Genomic DNA, 19,038 nt, shown 5'->3' with positions numbered 1-19,038 from the left:
ACTGTTTTGCTTAATTAACATGTCCAGAACTGTGAATACCCATGATCAGATATGGAATTTAAAGCAACATTAATTTAATTAGACAGAAGTACAGGATATATATTTTTGCTTACTTTTATCTCTTCCAAGGAACTTTTTGCTGCTTTTGCACTGATTTTTTTTTCTGGGATATATATTTCATGTGAGTATTGCAATTTCATTCTAATTTTGATACTGAAACTATAAAAATGTTTTAAAATGTCATTATAACTTATGTTAATAAAGAACAGAATAAAATAGTTGTAGAAATATGAAAAAATGGCATGGAATCAGAAATATGCTCATTTCACATTCTGAACGGGTTTTAATTACGTGAAGATGAGGAAATGAAAACAAACTAACAAGGTAGAACGATATATATATATATATATATATATATATTTTTTTTTTTTTTTTTTGATAAATTCAGTGGTCTGAGACACTTGTTTTGTAGAATATAGCATATTTTTACATTACTGTGTGAAAAATTACACAAGAAACACTTTCAAGCACCAGAAATCAGGAAAATATTTTATTTTGTTCTATGTTTTATTTATAGTGTAAATATGGAGTCACCCATCAAAAGCAACACATCCTTCTTTGCTTTCTGGTTCATCGCACTTTGTAGCTTCTCATAGAAATCTGTTTTACATTCCTCAGCTGCAGTGGTTGATGCATAACATTGCACAATTAGTACCTTTTGCAGTTTGGTGTAGAATCTGGCTGTGATGATGCATAATGATACTGCTGTCCACTCCATTAAAGCACCAGATGCCTCTCTTGCTACATAAAGCCCACACCGTGTGTGTGTGGTGCACCCTCTTTTTCATGTCCTCAATAGGTGAGGGTTTCACCTGTTGCCAGGCATACCCGCCCAGATCGTGTCCATCTCATCTCACACAAGCTCAAAATGGAGTCAAGTATCAGACGGGTAGCCGTGTTAGTCTGAATCTGTAACAGCAACAAAGGGTCCTGTGGCACCTTATAGACTAACAGAAAAGTTTTGAGCATGAGCTTTTGTGAGCACAGACTCACTTCATCAGATGCTGGTCTTGGAAATCAAGACCAGCATCTGATGAAGTGAGTCTGTGCTCACGAAAGCTCATGCTCAAAAAACTTTTCTGTTAGTCTATAAGGTGCCACAGGACCCTTTGTTGCTGTCAAAGCTCAAAATGGTGTCTTGAATCCTTCAGCATACTATCGGAAGTGCAAGAAGGATGCCTATTGTCCCCTTTCCTGTTCAGTATCACAATGGACTGGATTATGAACAGGACAACAGATGGCCATCAGTGAGGCATTCAGTGGAGACTTTTCAAACAGCTAGAGGACACTGATTTTGCTGTTGATGTCACCCTCCTTTCACACCAACATGAAAGCATGAAGGAAAAGGTCACAACAGTCGAACAAAACTGCTTCAATGACTGGACTTAGCATTAACAAGGGAAAGACCAAGACAATGAGGAACAGCCACTCCAACACCACCACCATCACACTGGGAGGTGATGACCTGGAAGATGTGGAGCAGTTCACCCACTTGGGAAGTATTATGGGTCTAGCTGGAGTAAGAGATAAGCTTAATGATGCAAGGATAGCGAAAGCAACAGCTGCATTCAAGACTCTCCATCCCATATGGAGTACACTGATAATATCCATGAAGATGAAACTGCAGATCTTCAGCACGAATGTGAAGAGTGTGCTCTTGTATGGATGCGAGACCTGGCATTCTAAAAAGTCTTCAAATCACAAGCTACAGACATTCATAAACAGATGCCTGAGATACATCCTTCACATCAAATGGCAAGACTGTCACAAATAAGGAGCTTTGGAACAGAGCAGGAAAAGAACCAACTGATGTTGAAATCAAGAGAAGTGGGGATGGCTAGGCCACACTCTCATAAAACCATTATCCAGCATAGTCTGTGAAGCTCTCACATAAAATCCACAAGGAAAATGAAAAGGAGAAAGACCTCGGACAACGTGGAGAAGGTCTACTGAGACTGAAGGACAACTGCTAGGGTACTCCTGGAGTCAGCTAGAAGTTTAGTCCCACAACAGAGTGAAGTGGAGACTTGTAGATGACCTATGCGCCATGCAGAGCACAAGGGTTTAGTAGTAGTAGTAGTAGTAGTAAATATGGAGAGGCAGGATGCTCCAGTGGCAGTGGCCACGGACTCAGGAAACCTAAATTCTGTTCCCAGCTTTGCTAATGACCCAAGCTGTGATCTTGGGCAACTTATATCTCCCATCTATGCCCAATGTACACTGTAAGCTCTCTGGACTGTCTCTCAAGTGGTTGTAACATACCTAGCACAACTGGGCCCCCGTCTCAGATGAGACCACAAACTACTGATGAATACAAATAAATAATTTTTAACACCACATCCAATTAATCTTTAAATAAAGTGGAAGTCAGTGTAACTGAATGGAGTAGATGCATGTATGTGCTCTTATCAGTGCATGTTACTTCTGGGAAATTAATAATCTCTCTTTGTCATTACCTATATTCATCTACCTGCACCAGTGGAAAAACCAAGGAAATTACAAGTATAAAAAACCTGGGTAAAGGCAGAGTGCATCAATGTTTAGATCGTTCCTTTTGACAGCAGCACTGCAAGGAAAGCAAGCACTTTCCAAGCTTGAATGTTAACTACACTGCCAGGGAACTAGCAAAAGCAACAGCAGGCCACTCTTCACATTCCTTCAGCAAGGAATGTGTGATACCAACAGGCCTGGGTTGCCAACACACAGGATTGAACCTGTGACCAGAGAAGCTAAAGGCCAGCTGGCTCTCAGCTAAGGGCTATATAGCAGAAACTTCACTCACCCTATTATGTGGTCTCAGTGCCTCTGGGGATTACAAAGCCAAGCCCTGAAGAGAACACCTTGTACTCCAGTGAAAACGTTCATGTTTATGTGCACTGGACTCCTTGCCTTTTCTACAGGAGAGACTATGAATGGGACTGGGGAATGACTTCCACTCTCCAAGATGCATAAATTTGGGGAAAATACAGTAACTACCTGTAGGATGTTTGGACTGGATCAAAAACCTCAGCCACTGGGCGATTGTATACAAGGGTATAACAGTTTGCCTTTTGATCATTGGTCTAATATTAAGATTAGTAATAAAAATAAATCTATACTATATGCTATCCAAATCAAACAACCATCACACATTAGCTTTACCTGTGACTTTCAAGGTGTTGGCTGGTAGCCAACTACACCATCACTTAAGCCCTCTGGCATGTTCTTTGTTGGCTTGAATGAATTTAATCAGGACAAAAGCACGTGTAAAGCACATCTGTATATAGACTTTGCATCTTGATCAAACTGGTGCCTGATTTCCCTTTCAATTGCTATTTAACACAGGTAACTGGAAAAAATCATTATTTTAAAATACTACCTGATCCTGTTTTGAGGATGGTCTTTCCATTTAATTTTATAGCAGGCAATTCTTCATCCATATGCTTAATGTTTTGGAATTGTAGTTGCTTTTTTATGTTTTAAAATTAACTTCTGGATTTCTGTGGGGGTTATTCAAAGAATAAATTTGCATACAGTGTTTTCCGTTCTATTTTGACAGTATGAGAGCAGAGCTTTCATTGTGCTACAGCCCTTTCACCCTGCAGAGGGGAAAAAAAAACTTGGCCACTCCTCTTATCTCTCTTATGACACAGTCTGTATATGCTGGTGTTGAGATCCTGGCACCCAGGAGTCTTCAGTACAGACCAAGAACAGGGTGTCACAGTTCAAAAATTACAGGGAAGGAAGAAAAAAAATTAGAGTGTGTTACTGGGGTGATCTGTGTTTTAAAGTTCCTAGGCATTTTCTTACCTTTTCCTTAACCCCTGCTTTCCACTGTCAAAGTCCATTTAAAATTAATGAACTCTTTCTAAAGCAATTAATAAATAATGAAATGCATGAAAAGAATTGAGGCATGCTAGCTGGAACCATACTGTGTCACTGTAGGACCAGGATCAGAGCATTCTTGGTTAGAATCTTATGGTGATCAGGATGGTACAAGAACTTGAACAGAACAAAACAGAATAAAATATAACTTGCTTGTAGAACTTGAACTGGTTTTCAGTTTACTAGTACCTAAGTATGGCAAACTTCATGCCAGATGTAAGGTATTCTTTAGACCATCTCCACATATATTCACATTTGCTTAGACTGCAAACACATAAGGATGAAGACTGTTTTTGTTCTGTGTTTGTATGACATTTAAAACAACTGAGTCCTAATCCATGTTGGGGGCTTCTAAGCAGTACAGCAATACAAATATTTAATAAGGTTTACCTATCAAATTAATCAAAAGCATAGTTTGTGACACAGGTTGCGGCCACAGTAGCCCAAAACCAGATCAGAAGAAGGGGCTTTCAAAATAAGGGCCATTTCTAAAGGCCCCCAGCTACACGGGTGGTGTGCGTTTAAAAACCGGCAGTTTCAAAGCACATGTGGCTGTCCCATGCTAATATGGTCCTGCATATTCGTGGCAGCACCTCATTAGCATATTTCAAAGTGCCATATTACCATAGCCCCTCCAAAAGGAGGGGCTAGTGTGGCCACAGCCTGATAGACTCACCCAAGTTTTGCCTACTTTATAGCTGACATTGTTGCCAGTCACTGGAGTTGCGTCAGTAATGAATTGGGAGTCCTAGTTTACCTGAAATAGACAAGACAATCGCCAGTGAGGATCAAAGGAGAAAGAGAAGGTAAATTTGTGCTATATATTTTTAAATAAATTACCCTGTGTTGCATGATATAAGCTATACAGCTTCTAGTCATTCTCATCCAGTACTTGTTCATTAGGCCACCTTTACAGTATCTCAAATTATGACCCGTTAGACTGCAAGTAGGGTGGCCACATTGCCCGATAGCAAATACAGGCCACTGGTCTCTTGGGATGGGGGGTGCTGCTGTCCCATGTCAGGGCTCCTTGGCAATGGGGAGTGCTGCCCCATGGTGAGGTACTGGGGATGGGGACTCACCAGCCTCCTGATGGGGGGTGTAGAGAATGGGGGCTCCTACACCTCTTGCAGGGAAGTGCTGAAAATAGAGGATTTGCAGCCACCTGGCCAGGGAGGCCAGGCAATGCAGCAGCTGCCCCATGGTGGAGCTTGCTGGCAGCAGGGGTTGCCCCCATGGACTGCCAGGAAATGGGGCAGCTGCCCCATGAAGGAGCTCCCGGGCAGATGGTGCCCCCAAACACCAGGTGCTGGGGGACAGGCGCCCTGCAAAATATGGGAAAATTTGCCGTTTTCTTAAAAAAGGTCAGGACGCCTGTGAGACAGCTTAAATAAGGGGCTGTCCAAGTGAAAAAAGGATGGGTGGTCACCCTAACTCCAAGAAGAGTCGGGATGAGTTTGTATTTGATGTGAGACCTACATGGGAAGAATTTCCAGAGTAAGAAACAGTGCTGGGAATTTAGACAGTATTTCCTCTAAAGCAGTACTTCCTGCAATGGCTTCTGTCCCCCATGTCCATGTCATGCTCAGGACCTATGAAGTGTTGAACCCCCAGGACTCTAGAGCTAGGTCTACATTACAGGGATTTCTCGGCAGAAGGTTGTGTCGGAAAAGATCTTCTGTCGACAGATCGCACCAGACTACCAAGTGGATTGAAAGAGTGACCGAGCAGCTGGAATGCCCAACTGCTCTATCGGCAAAATGGCCAACTGGAAGCATGGCAGACAGGCTTGCCTGGAAGCCCTTTTGTCAATAGGAGGCCCCCCGGAATGTCCAGACCAGCTTTTAGTTGACACGTCTCTGTCGACAGAGGTGTTCTTCCTCGTGGCAAGTGAGGTACAGCTGCTGTCGACAAAAGTGCTGCATTCTGTTGACTTACTGTCGACAAAACACCCTTTGGAATCTGGATGCTCCACAGATTTTGTTGACAAAATGGCTGTTTTGCCAACAAAACCTCTAGTCTAGACACAGCCTCTGTGGAACCTTGTAGTCTAGCAGATGAGAAATCCTGACAACTTGCCATTAAATAATCTAAGACAAATAGATTTTCACATCATATCTCCTATCATTTTGTATTTAAATAAGGTACTGAATCATCTTCTGTGCGTTTCAGGAGAGTTACAATTGAAACAATCCATCCTTGTTTATTAACTCTCATTCGAATGATCAGTAGATCCCTTTCTATTAAGCTCCATGAGCATACCTTTTCAGAGGAAGCAGGAAAAAAGGGAATTAGAAAATAGTGAGGAAAAATATAATTTTGACATTTTACAAGTAATGTCATTTTGTTGGACTTAAGAATATCATTTGGTTTTATAGTGCATATTTTAAGCTGTAAATTACTGTATATTTTATTTTTATTATCTATGTAATACTGATATAGGGGAAGGCTGTGTGCAGATGTATTTACATTTGTCACTTGATCTAGGAATCTCCAGAAATTGAAAAGAAAAAAAAAAACAAACTACATTTTCTTTACTTTGTGTAATCGACAGCACTTCGGCTATGTCTACACTAGCTTCCCCCCTTTCAAAAGGGGGATGTGAATGACAGCACCTCATTAGCATATCCCAAAGTGTCTCATTAACATCCCCCTATTAAAAGCAGGGGGCTAGTGCAGACACGGCCTTCACATAATCATTTTTACAGCCATGCTTGTATTGTCTGTCAGTTTTGACTTGCTCCCATAGACCTCTATCCTTGCACAATTGGATTTTGGACACATGCAGAGGACAGTGCTGTCAGATCCCAATGCAGGACCAGAGGCCTGGCTTTCATCTGAATGGGTCTTTTACACAATGGCAGACAACAGAAAAAAAATGGTAAAGGAAATGTGATGATAAAAGTGGGGGGTGGGAAACAGCAAAGAGATGCAAGCACTTGTAGAAGATGAAGCTACCTTATAGTTGTTCTTTTGGGAGGGGACCAGATTTCATGTTTAGAACAAACATTAAACACATACTTTTAACGTGAGTATCAACTTTTAACAATTTCACTGCTAATTACAGCATATAAGAAAGGAATGACCATTATATGAAGATTTGCATTTTTTGGCCCTAATTGGATAGCATGAGGGACTACCAGACTAGCCCCTAACAGCAATAGGTCAAAGCAAGGAAGTAGAGCCAAGAGGATTGATTTTCTTGGCAGCCAGGAAAAGCTAGAAACACAATTGGCCATGTCTACATTTGCATTCTTCTGAAAGAGGAATGCAAATGAGGAAAATTGAAAATGCAAATGAGGCACTGATTTACATTTTCCATGCTTCATTTGCATAATCTCTTTTCAGAAGAAATTCTTTCGAACGAAAAAAAGCCGTGTAGACAGGGCTTTTTCGAAAATAAACCCCATCTTCAAAAGAACCCTTCTTCCTGAAACAAAATCCTCTTTTGTTGCTAAATGACATGTTATGAGAAGGCCCCTAAGTGACATGATCTTTGAGGCTCAGTTCACCATCACTGCCTCTGGATCATCTGGTATATATTTTAGACAGTCTGACTGTTCGATTAAGAACTCCTCCTAAGTTACAAGAGCTAAGACTACCAAATTCAGTATACAGCTTCCACTTATAACTTAAAACAGTGTGAGGGTTTGGTTGTGCCAGAAAACTGGGATACGCCTGGAATGGGACTGCTTCTCATAAAAATCAAACAGAAAAGAGACAATCCCCAAATCAAGTACAGTTCCCAAAGCTGACATAACTGAACAAATGTTGAAAGACACTATAGGTTCATTCTATTTTTTGGCTCATTTTGGTTCAATAGGATTGCTTCTCAATTAAACTTTACAGAAAAGAGATAAAGTGGAGAAATTTGGAGTAGTGCTCTGTTTTGGCTAAAATCAACACTGAAGATTTGAAAATTAGAAGAAAATGTTACTGGAAACCAAAATGACTATAGCCCTTTTTTGTTCAAGCATAGCAAATGATAAAGATGATAAAGAGTTCATATAAATGAAGAAAAAATACACTTGATGGAATCCCCATTTTAAAAATTTACTTAAAAAAATTAAGTGGAAAAATTTTAACAACCCCTTTTTTAAAGAAATGCAAAATAAAAATTAATAAAATAACACTATTTTTGATAAGAAATACAGTCATTTCAATAAAGAATGTACATTTTCCTGTTATTAAAGGGCCGGAGCAACACCAGGCAAATATACTAGTACTATATAATCACACTGGCTATTTACACAAATGTAAATAATTAAATGCAATCTCACTTGCTGAAAATAGATATATTTTTATTAGGCAATGACAGCATGCTTGATGCTGTACAAGACAAAAGAAGATCATCTTCCTGCTCTAGTAAATTTATAATCTAAATACAGAGGACAGAGAAGACGTCTCTCAAAAATGCTTTGAGAGAAAAAGGAGATGCCCTTGTTAATAGAAGATATGAAAGACTGTGGACTTTGTAATACAAAATTTTGGGGAGGATTTTGAAGGGGGTGGGGGAGAGCAAGCACCTGACAGACTGTGACAGTGAACATTTCAAGCGTAAGAGCAGTATGGCGGCAACTTAACTCAATCCTTTCTAAGGAGCCTATATACATGACTTTACTTTTGGTACGAATTTTGTACTTGCTAGATTTATACAATAGAATGCAAATGTATACCAGATTCCCTTTTAGAGCAACTGAGTACCTCTTTCTCTTCCTACATACAAAATTGTCTTTAATGTCTATAATATATACAACACAGGTAACTTACCGTATTATACCATTTTCTGTATACAATATTTTAAACAGTTTGATATGGCTATACATTTGTTACTTTCTTAATTTTGCTCAGCATATTTAATATTAAAACAGACACCAAGTCCATAAATACTTGTTTCACTACAACTCTTACAACTATGGAATCTTCTTCCATGTCCTGTTTAACTAGATTAATAAAAATGTTTTTGAAGAGTTTAAGTCTTTTCACCTTATCCTATCACAATTTTCTTCAGCTGCTATGATCAGTGTTCAAAATTAAACATACTTTATATGCAATAGACTTCATAGTTATATTCAGCTCAAATTCTGAACATACTGAAATAAATGTATGTATGTAACTGTCAAAGCAAAAACATTAGATGCACATCAAGTATACTACAAGCACTTAAATTAAAAATATTCCATATCTGATTGTCCTGGTTCACATCAATAAGAAAACTGTTCCAGTTCACAATTTCTTCTCGTTTAGGCAGCAGCATCAAAAAATGCATAGAGTGCATTTTGGTCATAACTGTCCAAAATTTCCAGAAGAAGAGGAACTTTGCTTTTCACATTTGTGCCTTTAAATTTAAATTTATCAATGAAGAGATCTGTAATCATGCCTGCAAAAATAATTTTGATTGACAAAGTTTAATCTTCACTTTATTTTTACTAAAAGAAAGGTACTGTTAATGCAATTTGAGTTAAATTATGGTTGATTTTGTTTCAGCTTATAGAGCTAAAATTATTTAGATCAGAACTACATGTTCTTAAAAATTCCTTTACACTGATGTGCCAGAAGTCCTGGGATCCTGCAGTACTTTTTGTTTCAGCTACGTTCTGAACAGCATTTCTGCTTTTGAATTACCTGTATCTCAGCTGGAAGGTGCTCTTAGGGACAGATTGAAAATTGTTTAAATGACAGCTCACAACCCCTCAAAAAAAGTTTTAAACATGTCATCTAACTCATCCTGTGTAAGACAACTGAGCCTTAGACCTGGTCTACACTAAGGATCAAAGCTGATCTGTATAGCTAGAACCGAAGTATCAGGTTCAGCCTGCTTCCCTGGTGTAGACCGCGGCTGTTCAGGCTCACACCGATGTCCCTTACTCTATGTGTCAGCATGGAGTAACAGGGTTGACAGCCGAGGCCAGAGAGATTGACTTTGCCACATCTTCACACATGCAGCAAAACTGATCTGGGAATAATCAATTGTGGTGCAGCAACCCCTTCTCCCTTTTAAGTATAGGCACACCCTTATACTTGCAGATTCTATGTGCTTCAAGCAGCTTTAGAGGTTACTTTACAGATTTCGAAATCCAGATTTACCAACATTCCATTTAACACAGGATAATTTTAAGATTTTTAGGGTCTCAAGAAACCTGGTGTAGCATAAACTGTTGAGTTCTTGAATATTTCTTTGAATATACTGGTATTACCAAAAAGTTCTGATCCAGTAAGTTCAGAACTTTAGTTAAAAAAAGAAATTAGATTTTAATTTTATATATCTATAATTTGTATTTCTATTTCCCACTATGGCCGCGTCTACACGTGCACACTACTTCGAAGTAGCGGCGCCAACTTCGAAATAGCGCCCGTCACGGCTACACGTGTTGGGCACTATTTCGAAGTTGAAATCAATGTTAGGCGGCGAGACGTCGAAGTCGCTAACCCCATGAGGGGATGGGAATAGCGCCCTACTTCGAACTTGAACGTCGAAGTAGGGCACATGTAGACGATCCGCGTCCCGCAACATCGAAATAGCGGGGTCCGCCATGGCGGCCATCAGCTGAGAAGTTGAGAGACGATCTCTCTCCAGCCCCTGCGGGGCTCTATGGTCACCGTGTGCAGCAGCCCTTAGCCCAGGGCTTCTGGCTGCTGCTACGGCAGCTGGGGATCCATGCTGCATGCACAGGGTCTGCAAGCAGTTGTCGGCTCTGTGGATCTTGTGTTGTTTAGTGCAACTGTGTCTGGGAGGGGCCCTTTAAGGGAGCGGCTTGCCGTTGAGTCTGCCCTGTGACCCTGTCTGCAGCTGTTCCTGGCACCCTTATTTCGATGTGTGCTACTTTGGTGTGTAGACGTTCCCTCGCAGTGCCTATTTCAATGTGGTGCTGCCCAACGTCGAAGTTGAACGTGGACGTTGCCAGCCCTGGAGGACGTGTAGACGTTATTCATCGAAATAGACTATTTCGATGTAGCGTGCACTTGTAGACGTAGCCTATGACTTTCAGTTTTGACTTTCAGTGTAAATGTACTTGGAGCCTGATTCAAGAGAGAACTGAAGGATGTGTTTAAATCCATCTTTAGTCAAGACAGCACTTGCCATAAGTCAATGCACTTATGTCTAAAGTTAAGCACATATTGAAGAACTGTAATGGATACAAAAGCATTCCTGAAATGGGGTTTATAACAAAGTAGAGTCATCTCTCTGTTTTAGCATTCCACTAAATAAATGCATGCATCTCATCAGAATAATCCAAACTCCTGAATTTTCAGGTCAGCCTTAGATCTCATTTTATTGATTTTCTAAGCTTCCCTTCTGAATCATTCTTAGTTTCTGAAGTTTCATATAGAATCATAGAACTGGAAGGGATATTGGGAGGTCTTTGTATCTAGTCCCATGCACTCATGGCAGGACTAAAGATTATTTTGATATCCCTGCCAGGCGTCTGTCTAACCTGCTCTTAAAAATCTCCAGTGATGGAAATTCCAAAACGTCCCTGAACAATTTATTCTAGTACTTAGCCACCCTGTCATTTAGGAAGTTTTTCCTAATGTTCAATTGCTTTTTGCCCTATTCTTAGAGATTAAAGAGAACAATTTTTCTTCCTTCTCTGGGAAACAACTTTTTATATATTTGAAAGCTTACCCCCCGCCATCTTCTCCAGACTAAACAAACACAGTTTTTTCAATCTTCCCTCATGGCTCATGTTTTCTAGACCTCTGATCATTTTTGTTGTTCTTCTCTGAACTTCCTAATTTTTGTGCATCTTTCCTGAAATGTGGTGCCCCAAACTTGACGCACTACTCTACATAACACCTAATAAGCTCCAAGTAGAGCAGAGTTACTTACTTCTCATGTCTTACACTGTTACCACCGCCAAGAATAATGCTTTTTTGCTACAGTATTACACTGTTTATTCATATGTAGCTTGTGATCCACTATGACCCACCAAATTCTTTCCATAATATTCTATCCTAGACAGTCATTTCTCATCTTAAATTTGTGCACATCATTCTTCCTTCCTAAGTGTCATACTTTGCATTTGTCCTTATATGTTTGTCAATAATACTGAGTAAGTACATATAGTTGGACTTTTACCTATATATTTCAGTTTTATTTCATATCAAATTCTGTTATAATACCCACACAGTTAAGTTTACCAAGAGGAGTTTTACAGACACTCACTGTGAACCACTGGTGTTTTGGTGCTACTTGACTGTACCAATATGCTAATTTAATCTAGTGCTATTACTAGAAAACTTAGAAATTTATTTTATCATGTTCTCTCTCTCTATTAGTATGCTTAACAAAGAAAAATAAGCTAAAAAAAGAGAAAACCTATATTAATGAACAAACCATAAAGTCTCTCAAGATGTGCAGGCTGTTTCTTATACTCCTCAAGAAGGTGGTCTGCTTCTTCTAAAATGCAACGGTACTCTGGTATCAGGAAATCCATGTTTCCCTCATGAACCTGCAACTCCTTAAAATACATTTTAAAATGTTGCAAAATAATTAAAGGCTGTCAACTCTAAATACCTAAGAGAAATGAATATGGAATTTAGAACTGACAGGAGGCAGTGCACAGATAGATGAAACAGTACTTTAAAACTTCTCTTGCTATTTTGGAAATATAATTTTCTCCTTCTCACTAAATTCCAAATGGTATTATCTACTTTTAACACTAGATTCTCAAACTCATGTGTTACAGCTTGTTTTTTTTTTTTTTTAACACCAGCAGAATTGGACTCCCCTTCGCAGGTCACCAATATTACTTGTTCACTAGCTGCAGGTTTAGAATGGAAGAGTGGTCTTCCACTGAGTTTTTCAATCCTATTTTCATGTCTTTCTGGGAACTCAAAATAAGAACTGATCCCATCCCTCTTAAAATCAATTAAAGTGACTGATTACAAAGGGATTAGATTTGGGAACAAAGTACACAGACAGTGCCATTTTTCCAATTTGGTAATCACTTTTCCCTTACTGTTTTGTTGTTCACATAAAAACATTTAAAAGAAGAAAAGGTAGGAAATTAGATTGCAGAAGTCACAAAAGTTAGCAGTGGGTACTATAAACAATCTCCGGCCAATATCTAAAACAATTTATAAAATTCATGTTAAAAAACAGACAGACTTCATGTCAACAAACAAAACATTCCACCCCACACCCGCTTCAGCAGAAGTTATCTTCAGATACCTACTTTTAAAGCATCTATTAATTGAACTTTCTTGGCCAACAACAGCTGATATTCTAGTTTTGGGTGGATTAGTTTTAATGTGTGGTTCACAGATGCTTCATTTATATCTAGTAGGAACAGGAATAAAAAAAAATAGCCATAAGATCAATACTTTTAATGTATTTCATGCATAAGATAAAATGAAGCAGAGGAAAAAAAATCTTACCATATGATATATTGAGATTAATTTTCCTTTTGGTGGCTTCTTTAGAGAGTACATCTTTTAGAATGGATATTGTAGAAATGTTGTCAGATTTGAAAAATCCCTCCCCTTTCCTGCCAAAACAAAATTTACAAAGTTAAGTTAGGTATACCTGTTTTCCATTTTAAAGTGATAAACAGGATTTTCTCCCTCTTTAGCTGGGGGATGAAGCACAACCTCCTCAGAGGCCATCACTAAAGCTATTCAGCAGCATAGCTATCAGAATATTGCATACACTGATTTCACCACACTTGTTATCCAGAACTCAATCTTGTCCATCTGGCTACAACACAGAACACACCATTCTCTCAGACAGTCAGTCAGAAAGGAATAAGAGCAGCTTATTCCATGCCCCAGAGGAAGACGATTTTTTGTGTGTGTGTGTGTGTGTGTGTGTGTGTGTGTGTGTGTGTGTGTGTGTGTGTGTGTGTGTGTGTGTGTGTGTAAAAATGTAATTGCAATACAGTAAACTATCTAGGATTCTTTCAGAATCTATTTAGAGAGTTATTACAGTGTCATCAACATCATCATCAGCAACCAGGTGCTCAGTGCCCACTTACTGTTTCCTTCCATCTTTCCCTGTTCAGTGCAGAGTGGATTAGTTTCTGTAGACTTGCTCTGCACCAGTGTACTACATCATCTACCCATCCTGTGGGGTCTGCCTCCCCTATTTGAGCTATCCATTATGCCAAATACTAGGGTCTTGGCTTTTCATTTGTTGTTTGTTCTGCAGATATGCCCGAATAGCTGTAACTTTGATGGTACAACCTTATGCAGTAGGTTCTCTTTCAGCTGTCTCTTCCTATACGATTCCTTGTTGGTGGCCTTCCACATCCATCCTACTCTTCGGATTTTTCTGTAACAACTCCTCTTGAATGCCAATATTCTGCTCTTCAAATGTTTCATTATCACCCGTGTCTCACATCCTTACAACATGCTGCTGAATACACGTTTTCAAGACGCTCGGCTGTGTTCCCAAGCTAATCGCTTTGCTTTTCCAGATCTTATCCATCACCTTCAAACTCACACTTGCTTTTGCTATTCTAGTCGCTGTTTCCTTCTTAAAATCTAGATCATACGTCACGTTGCTCCCCAGATACATGACCTTCCCTACATTCTCTAGTTAGAGCCAGTTGACACTGATCTTCCTTCTGATTTCCTTTTCTCCAAATAATATTCTTTTTATTGATGTTCAGAATCAGTCTGTACTGGTTCCCCTCTTCATTAACACCTGCACTGTTCTAGTTTTCTTCATCTTCGTCTATGACAACTATATCATCCACGAATCTCAAGTTGTTAATTCTCATCCCATGCACCGATATCCGTCACCATCATATGAGCCTATTACCACACCCCAATATCAGTCTCATTTTACACAGAAAAAGGAAGAAAGTCAAAATGTGTCTTACATCAAAAGAAGTATTTCTTATTGTAATTCCAGATCAATTTGGAATCTATATAAACAGAGTAATAATTTATGTTTCCAGGTTCTACAACTCTATTATAGAAGAAAAATGGTATCTGCTTGTGGAATTTGTGTCTTTTACAGTGCTCTTAAGACACAAGTTACAAAACAAAATACATTAAGGCTTTCCTGTTTAGCGGCGGTCAATTATTTTCAATTATCGTACCCTTAAAATGGTGGTACATTTTGAAGGATCGTTACTATATAAAATGTACTAAGCCTCAAAAGAGAGCTCTTGTGTAAGCTAATTGATTTGAAAGGGAGTTTGCCTGAATAAGCACTGTAGGGTTTACTGGAGGCTGGTACTCAGAAAAGATATATCTGGGGTGAAGACATAGAAAAAGAGAAGGATCTGCTCCATGGCAGGATGCTTTGATGATCCTGGATATATGGAATTATTCACCCTGCTTTCTCCATGGAAGCCTCACAAGAACTGAGTGACCCACAACAATTGGATGAGAAACAGGGCAAAAATACTGTCTGCTGTAATACTTCTTAACACGAAACAAGTTATGTCTTCAAGGGAGGACTGCCAAGGAAAACTGCCTCTACACAAATTGCACTGGCTTCTGGCAACTGTCTTAAGATCATCATTTCAGAGGCTAAACTATTTTTACTTTATTTTTTATTTCACTGGGTGGAGGAATACAAATCTTGTTTCCAAAGCCCTAAAATAAACAACCAGATGAAAATTGTCGATAAAATTCCCCTCAGTAAAAATAACCTGGTTTGGGGGACTGTATTTCTACATTTAACAAAAAATTCTTGAGCAACTGTACTTTATTTTACCTGTAAGTACTTTCAAGCTGCGTGTCCAGGAAAGTGTTCTGAAAGTAGAAAGTAACACTATCTCCTACTGGAGCTTTTTCAGGAACTTCAGGCAAGCAGAACACAACCCAGGAGTGAATTTCAGCAAAACTGAAGTGTCCTTTAAGCATCAGTGTGTTCATGGGTCTATAGTATTTTGAATGCAGAAAGAAAATGGGAATTAGTTACTGATGAGCGGTACTGTTGCTGCAGTACCTATGGAATTGAAGAAAAAGTGTATTTTACATATGGTGCATCTTCTTCCCTTTTAGTCTCACACATGGAGTTTTCACTGACGTCTAGCAAAGTCCTATATAAGTCAGGCTGCATGTGTGCATGCACATGAGTGTGTGCCAGAGCAAGAGACTCCTTATTTGAATAGGCTCAATTCAGAGGAGTTGCAGCTGGGCAAGAACACCATAAAATGGCAAACTGTTTTGCCAGGTTGCCTGTTTTGCACTTTAAAAAACAAAGCAGGCTGTGGGTGGGTGGGGTGATCAAATGATCATACAGAAAATCTGTGTATTAGAAACTCAAAAATCCCGATTTCTAAACCCCATCTCCTGATCTCTATGCAAGCACTTTGCAGCGATGATACATGTGAAAAAGGCATAGTGGAAGGCACAGTAAACCTTTACCATTAGCATCTCAAGCATGTGAATCAAGAAGGAAACACAAATGGTCTAGTTCACTGGGATTCCATTTTCCTACTGTGCTTTCTAAAAGTAAGCAATAGCAGAGATTTAAGAAAAAGGGAGATTAGGTATAAATTAATATAATGGCAGCCTCACAACAGAAGTACAGTAAACTCTTTCATATCTGACAGCTGCGAGACAGGAGGTTGCCAGATGTTCAAGTATGCTGGATAACAAAGTTCAACTCCCCGCACCCTGCAAATGCCAGCTCCCGCTCACATGCTGCCCTGTTGCCTTGTTGGTTGGGATGGCATGGAGCCGCTTGCAGAGCTCGCACATAGCCAAGCCACGAAGCCAGGCACTGGGCAGGAGAATGGAGATGCCAGCCAGCTGCATACACACACACAACATGAGGGATGTGGGGCGGGGCGGTGTGTGAGAAACCAACACACTAAGAAGGTGAAGCAGTGATGATGGCTGGGGCAGGACAGAATTCCAGTTAATGGAGAATTCAGGTAGTATGAATACCAGTTAAAACAGAGTTTACTGTATAAAGGGCAAACAAGAAATCTGGATCAGTTTTTAGGCTCAGCCAGACATGAGGGGGCACTATTAAAATTAGAAAAGGGAAAAAACCCAACAACCTCCAAGAGACTTGCAACATGAGTCTTACAATCAGCTGCAAAAATTATTACTACAGGTTACACAGCCAATTAAGTTTCAATTGGACTGAACCAAATTTTTAAGAACTATTGTGCTCTTTGTATATACCTGTCATGATCAATAAAGTGAGTTCTTTGATGAAGTGAAAGTGGCTTAATCTGATATTGACGAAGTTGGCAGGTTTTTGGTTGAATTCTTGGAGTTACATATGCCTGCAATGTCCCATACTGACCTTCAATTGATCGAATCTATACCGATAAACATATCAAAAAGGAGAGAAAAAAATGAATTAACTGAAAGTTTTTAAAAGAATTTTCTTTTAAATTTACAATATCAAGTTATCCAATTAAACATCATACTTCTATAAAATGGACCAATAAAAGTTTCTGAAACCAGCTTCATTAGCAACCAACAAGAAACTGCAAGAATTGGCACTTTATTATAGCGAAAAAAGGAAATCCATTTCCTTTGATTCTGTCAGCCCAAGGAACAAAGACTTTGTTTAGCCACTGAATCTTTTGGCGTTACTGTACAGGTTTTTATCAAGTTTATGTTAAGCACACTAATGACACAAGACCTATCATTCTCACTTAAAACTCAAATAAAATCATTCCAAAACTACAACCTCAGTGGCATCAACCTCTTCACAATAAGTAAAATCCTTCAGTCCCCAAAACAAGATTTTTAAGAAAATGGGTCTCAATCCACAGTGAAGAACACAAACGAAAGTAGAGTGTGCAAAAGAATCCCTGAGCTAGTTTGGATCTCGCCCCCTGACATCCTGGGATACATGGCTCATTATCAAACTGCAGGATGTATAGGTTTCAGGGAAGGGAGCTGTCACTACTGAATCTTTTCATTAATGGCTTGGATAATGGAGTGTAGACTATGCTTACAAAATTTGCACATGACACCAAGCTGGACGGGGTTGCAAGCTCTCCGAAGACAGAATTATAATTCAAAATTACTGACCAATTGGAGAACTGGTCTGAATTCAACAAGATTAAATTCAATAAAGCAAAGTGCAAGGTACTACAGTTAGGCTGCGTCTACACTAGCCCCCTTCTTCGAAGTTGGCATGGTAATCAGCCTAAGCAGAAAATATTGATGAAGTGCTGTAATGAATACGCAAAATTTTGGAGAGTAAGGGCACTTCAAAAGTTGTGCAGTTACTCTAAAGTGCCTGCGGTTAGATGACATGCTGGCGCTTCAAAGTCTGCAAACATCGAAGTTGCCACAGAGAGAATTAGCCTCATGAGGTGCTGCATATTCACTGCAGCACTTCATTAGTATTCTCAGCTCAAGCTGATCACACATCCTTAGGAAAGAAAACTCAAATGCAGAATTAACAAATGGAGAATAATTATTTGGATGGTGATATTGGTGAAAAGAAACTGGTGGGTTATATAGTTAGAACCCTGTGCAGATTCATAATTTATATCCATATCCAAATCTTTTATCTGGAAACATGGTCTGTGGACCTCTGCAGGTTTGCAGGGCTCTAATTATAGTGGATTACAAATGGAATATGAGTCAACTTTGTGATGCACTTTTGAAAAAAAGGCTCGTGTTATTCTAGGGTGTACTAAGAGGAGTACCATATACCAAACGTAGGAAGTAATTGCCCCATTCTATTTGGTAGTGATGACACTGCAGCTGAAGCACCCTGTCCAATTCTGAAGACCACACCTCAGGAAAGACGTAGACAAACTAGAGAGAGAGTGCCCAAAGAGCAGTAACAAATTACGAAAGAAAACCTTACCTATGAAGAAATATTGAAAAAAAACTGGGCATGTTTTAGTCTTGAGAAAAGAGAACAAAAAGTGGGCACTTGATAGAAGTCTTAAAATATGCTGAAATTGTTATAAAGGACAATGATCAACTGGTCTCAATGTCCACCAAGGATAGGACAAGAACTAACTACCTTAATCTGCAGCAAGGGAGATTTTGGTCAGATATTAGGCAAAAATTGAAGAATAGCTCTGGACTCCTGAAGGAGTCTAGGAGAACCCCATCATGGAGAGTTTTTAAAACAGATTAGATAAACACCTTTCAGGGGTGGTCTATGTTTCCTTGTCCTGCCTCAATATAGAGAGTTGAACTACATTACATCTCAAGGTCTCTTCT

The 19,038-nt window shown here is 39.3% G+C and overlaps 1 protein-coding gene across 7 annotated transcripts in view; it reads right to left on the bottom strand.

Annotated features, from left to right (window-relative positions):
- Positions 1–1,157: 1,157 nt before the first annotated feature.
- The window catches only part of BBS7 (Bardet-Biedl syndrome 7), a 52,120-nt gene continuing 34,239 nt past the window's right edge, over positions 1,158–19,038 (bottom strand). For 6 of the 7 annotated variants that reach the window (XM_074993370.1, XM_074993374.1, XM_074993376.1 and 3 more), the window contains 6 exons: positions 17,020–17,159; positions 15,596–15,760; positions 13,306–13,415; positions 13,104–13,207; positions 12,263–12,386; positions 1,158–9,304 (listed from right to left, as the gene is read on the bottom strand). In XM_074993370.1, the coding sequence (XP_074849471.1) occupies positions 9,168–9,304; positions 12,263–12,386; positions 13,104–13,207; positions 13,306–13,415; positions 15,596–15,760; positions 17,020–17,159 (780 nt within the window). In that variant the 3' untranslated portion in view covers positions 1,158–9,167. The remainder of the gene's footprint in view (positions 9,305–12,262; positions 12,387–13,103; positions 13,208–13,305; positions 13,416–15,595; positions 15,761–17,019; positions 17,160–19,038) is intronic. The other variant, XM_074993373.1, reaches the window with a different exon arrangement.

Source organism: Carettochelys insculpta, chromosome 4, assembly GCF_033958435.1.
Source record: "Carettochelys insculpta isolate YL-2023 chromosome 4, ASM3395843v1, whole genome shotgun sequence".
In the NCBI taxonomy this organism is placed as follows: Eukaryota; Metazoa; Chordata; order Testudines; family Carettochelyidae; genus Carettochelys; species Carettochelys insculpta.
This window is presented reverse-complemented; position numbering and strand designations above follow the sequence as displayed.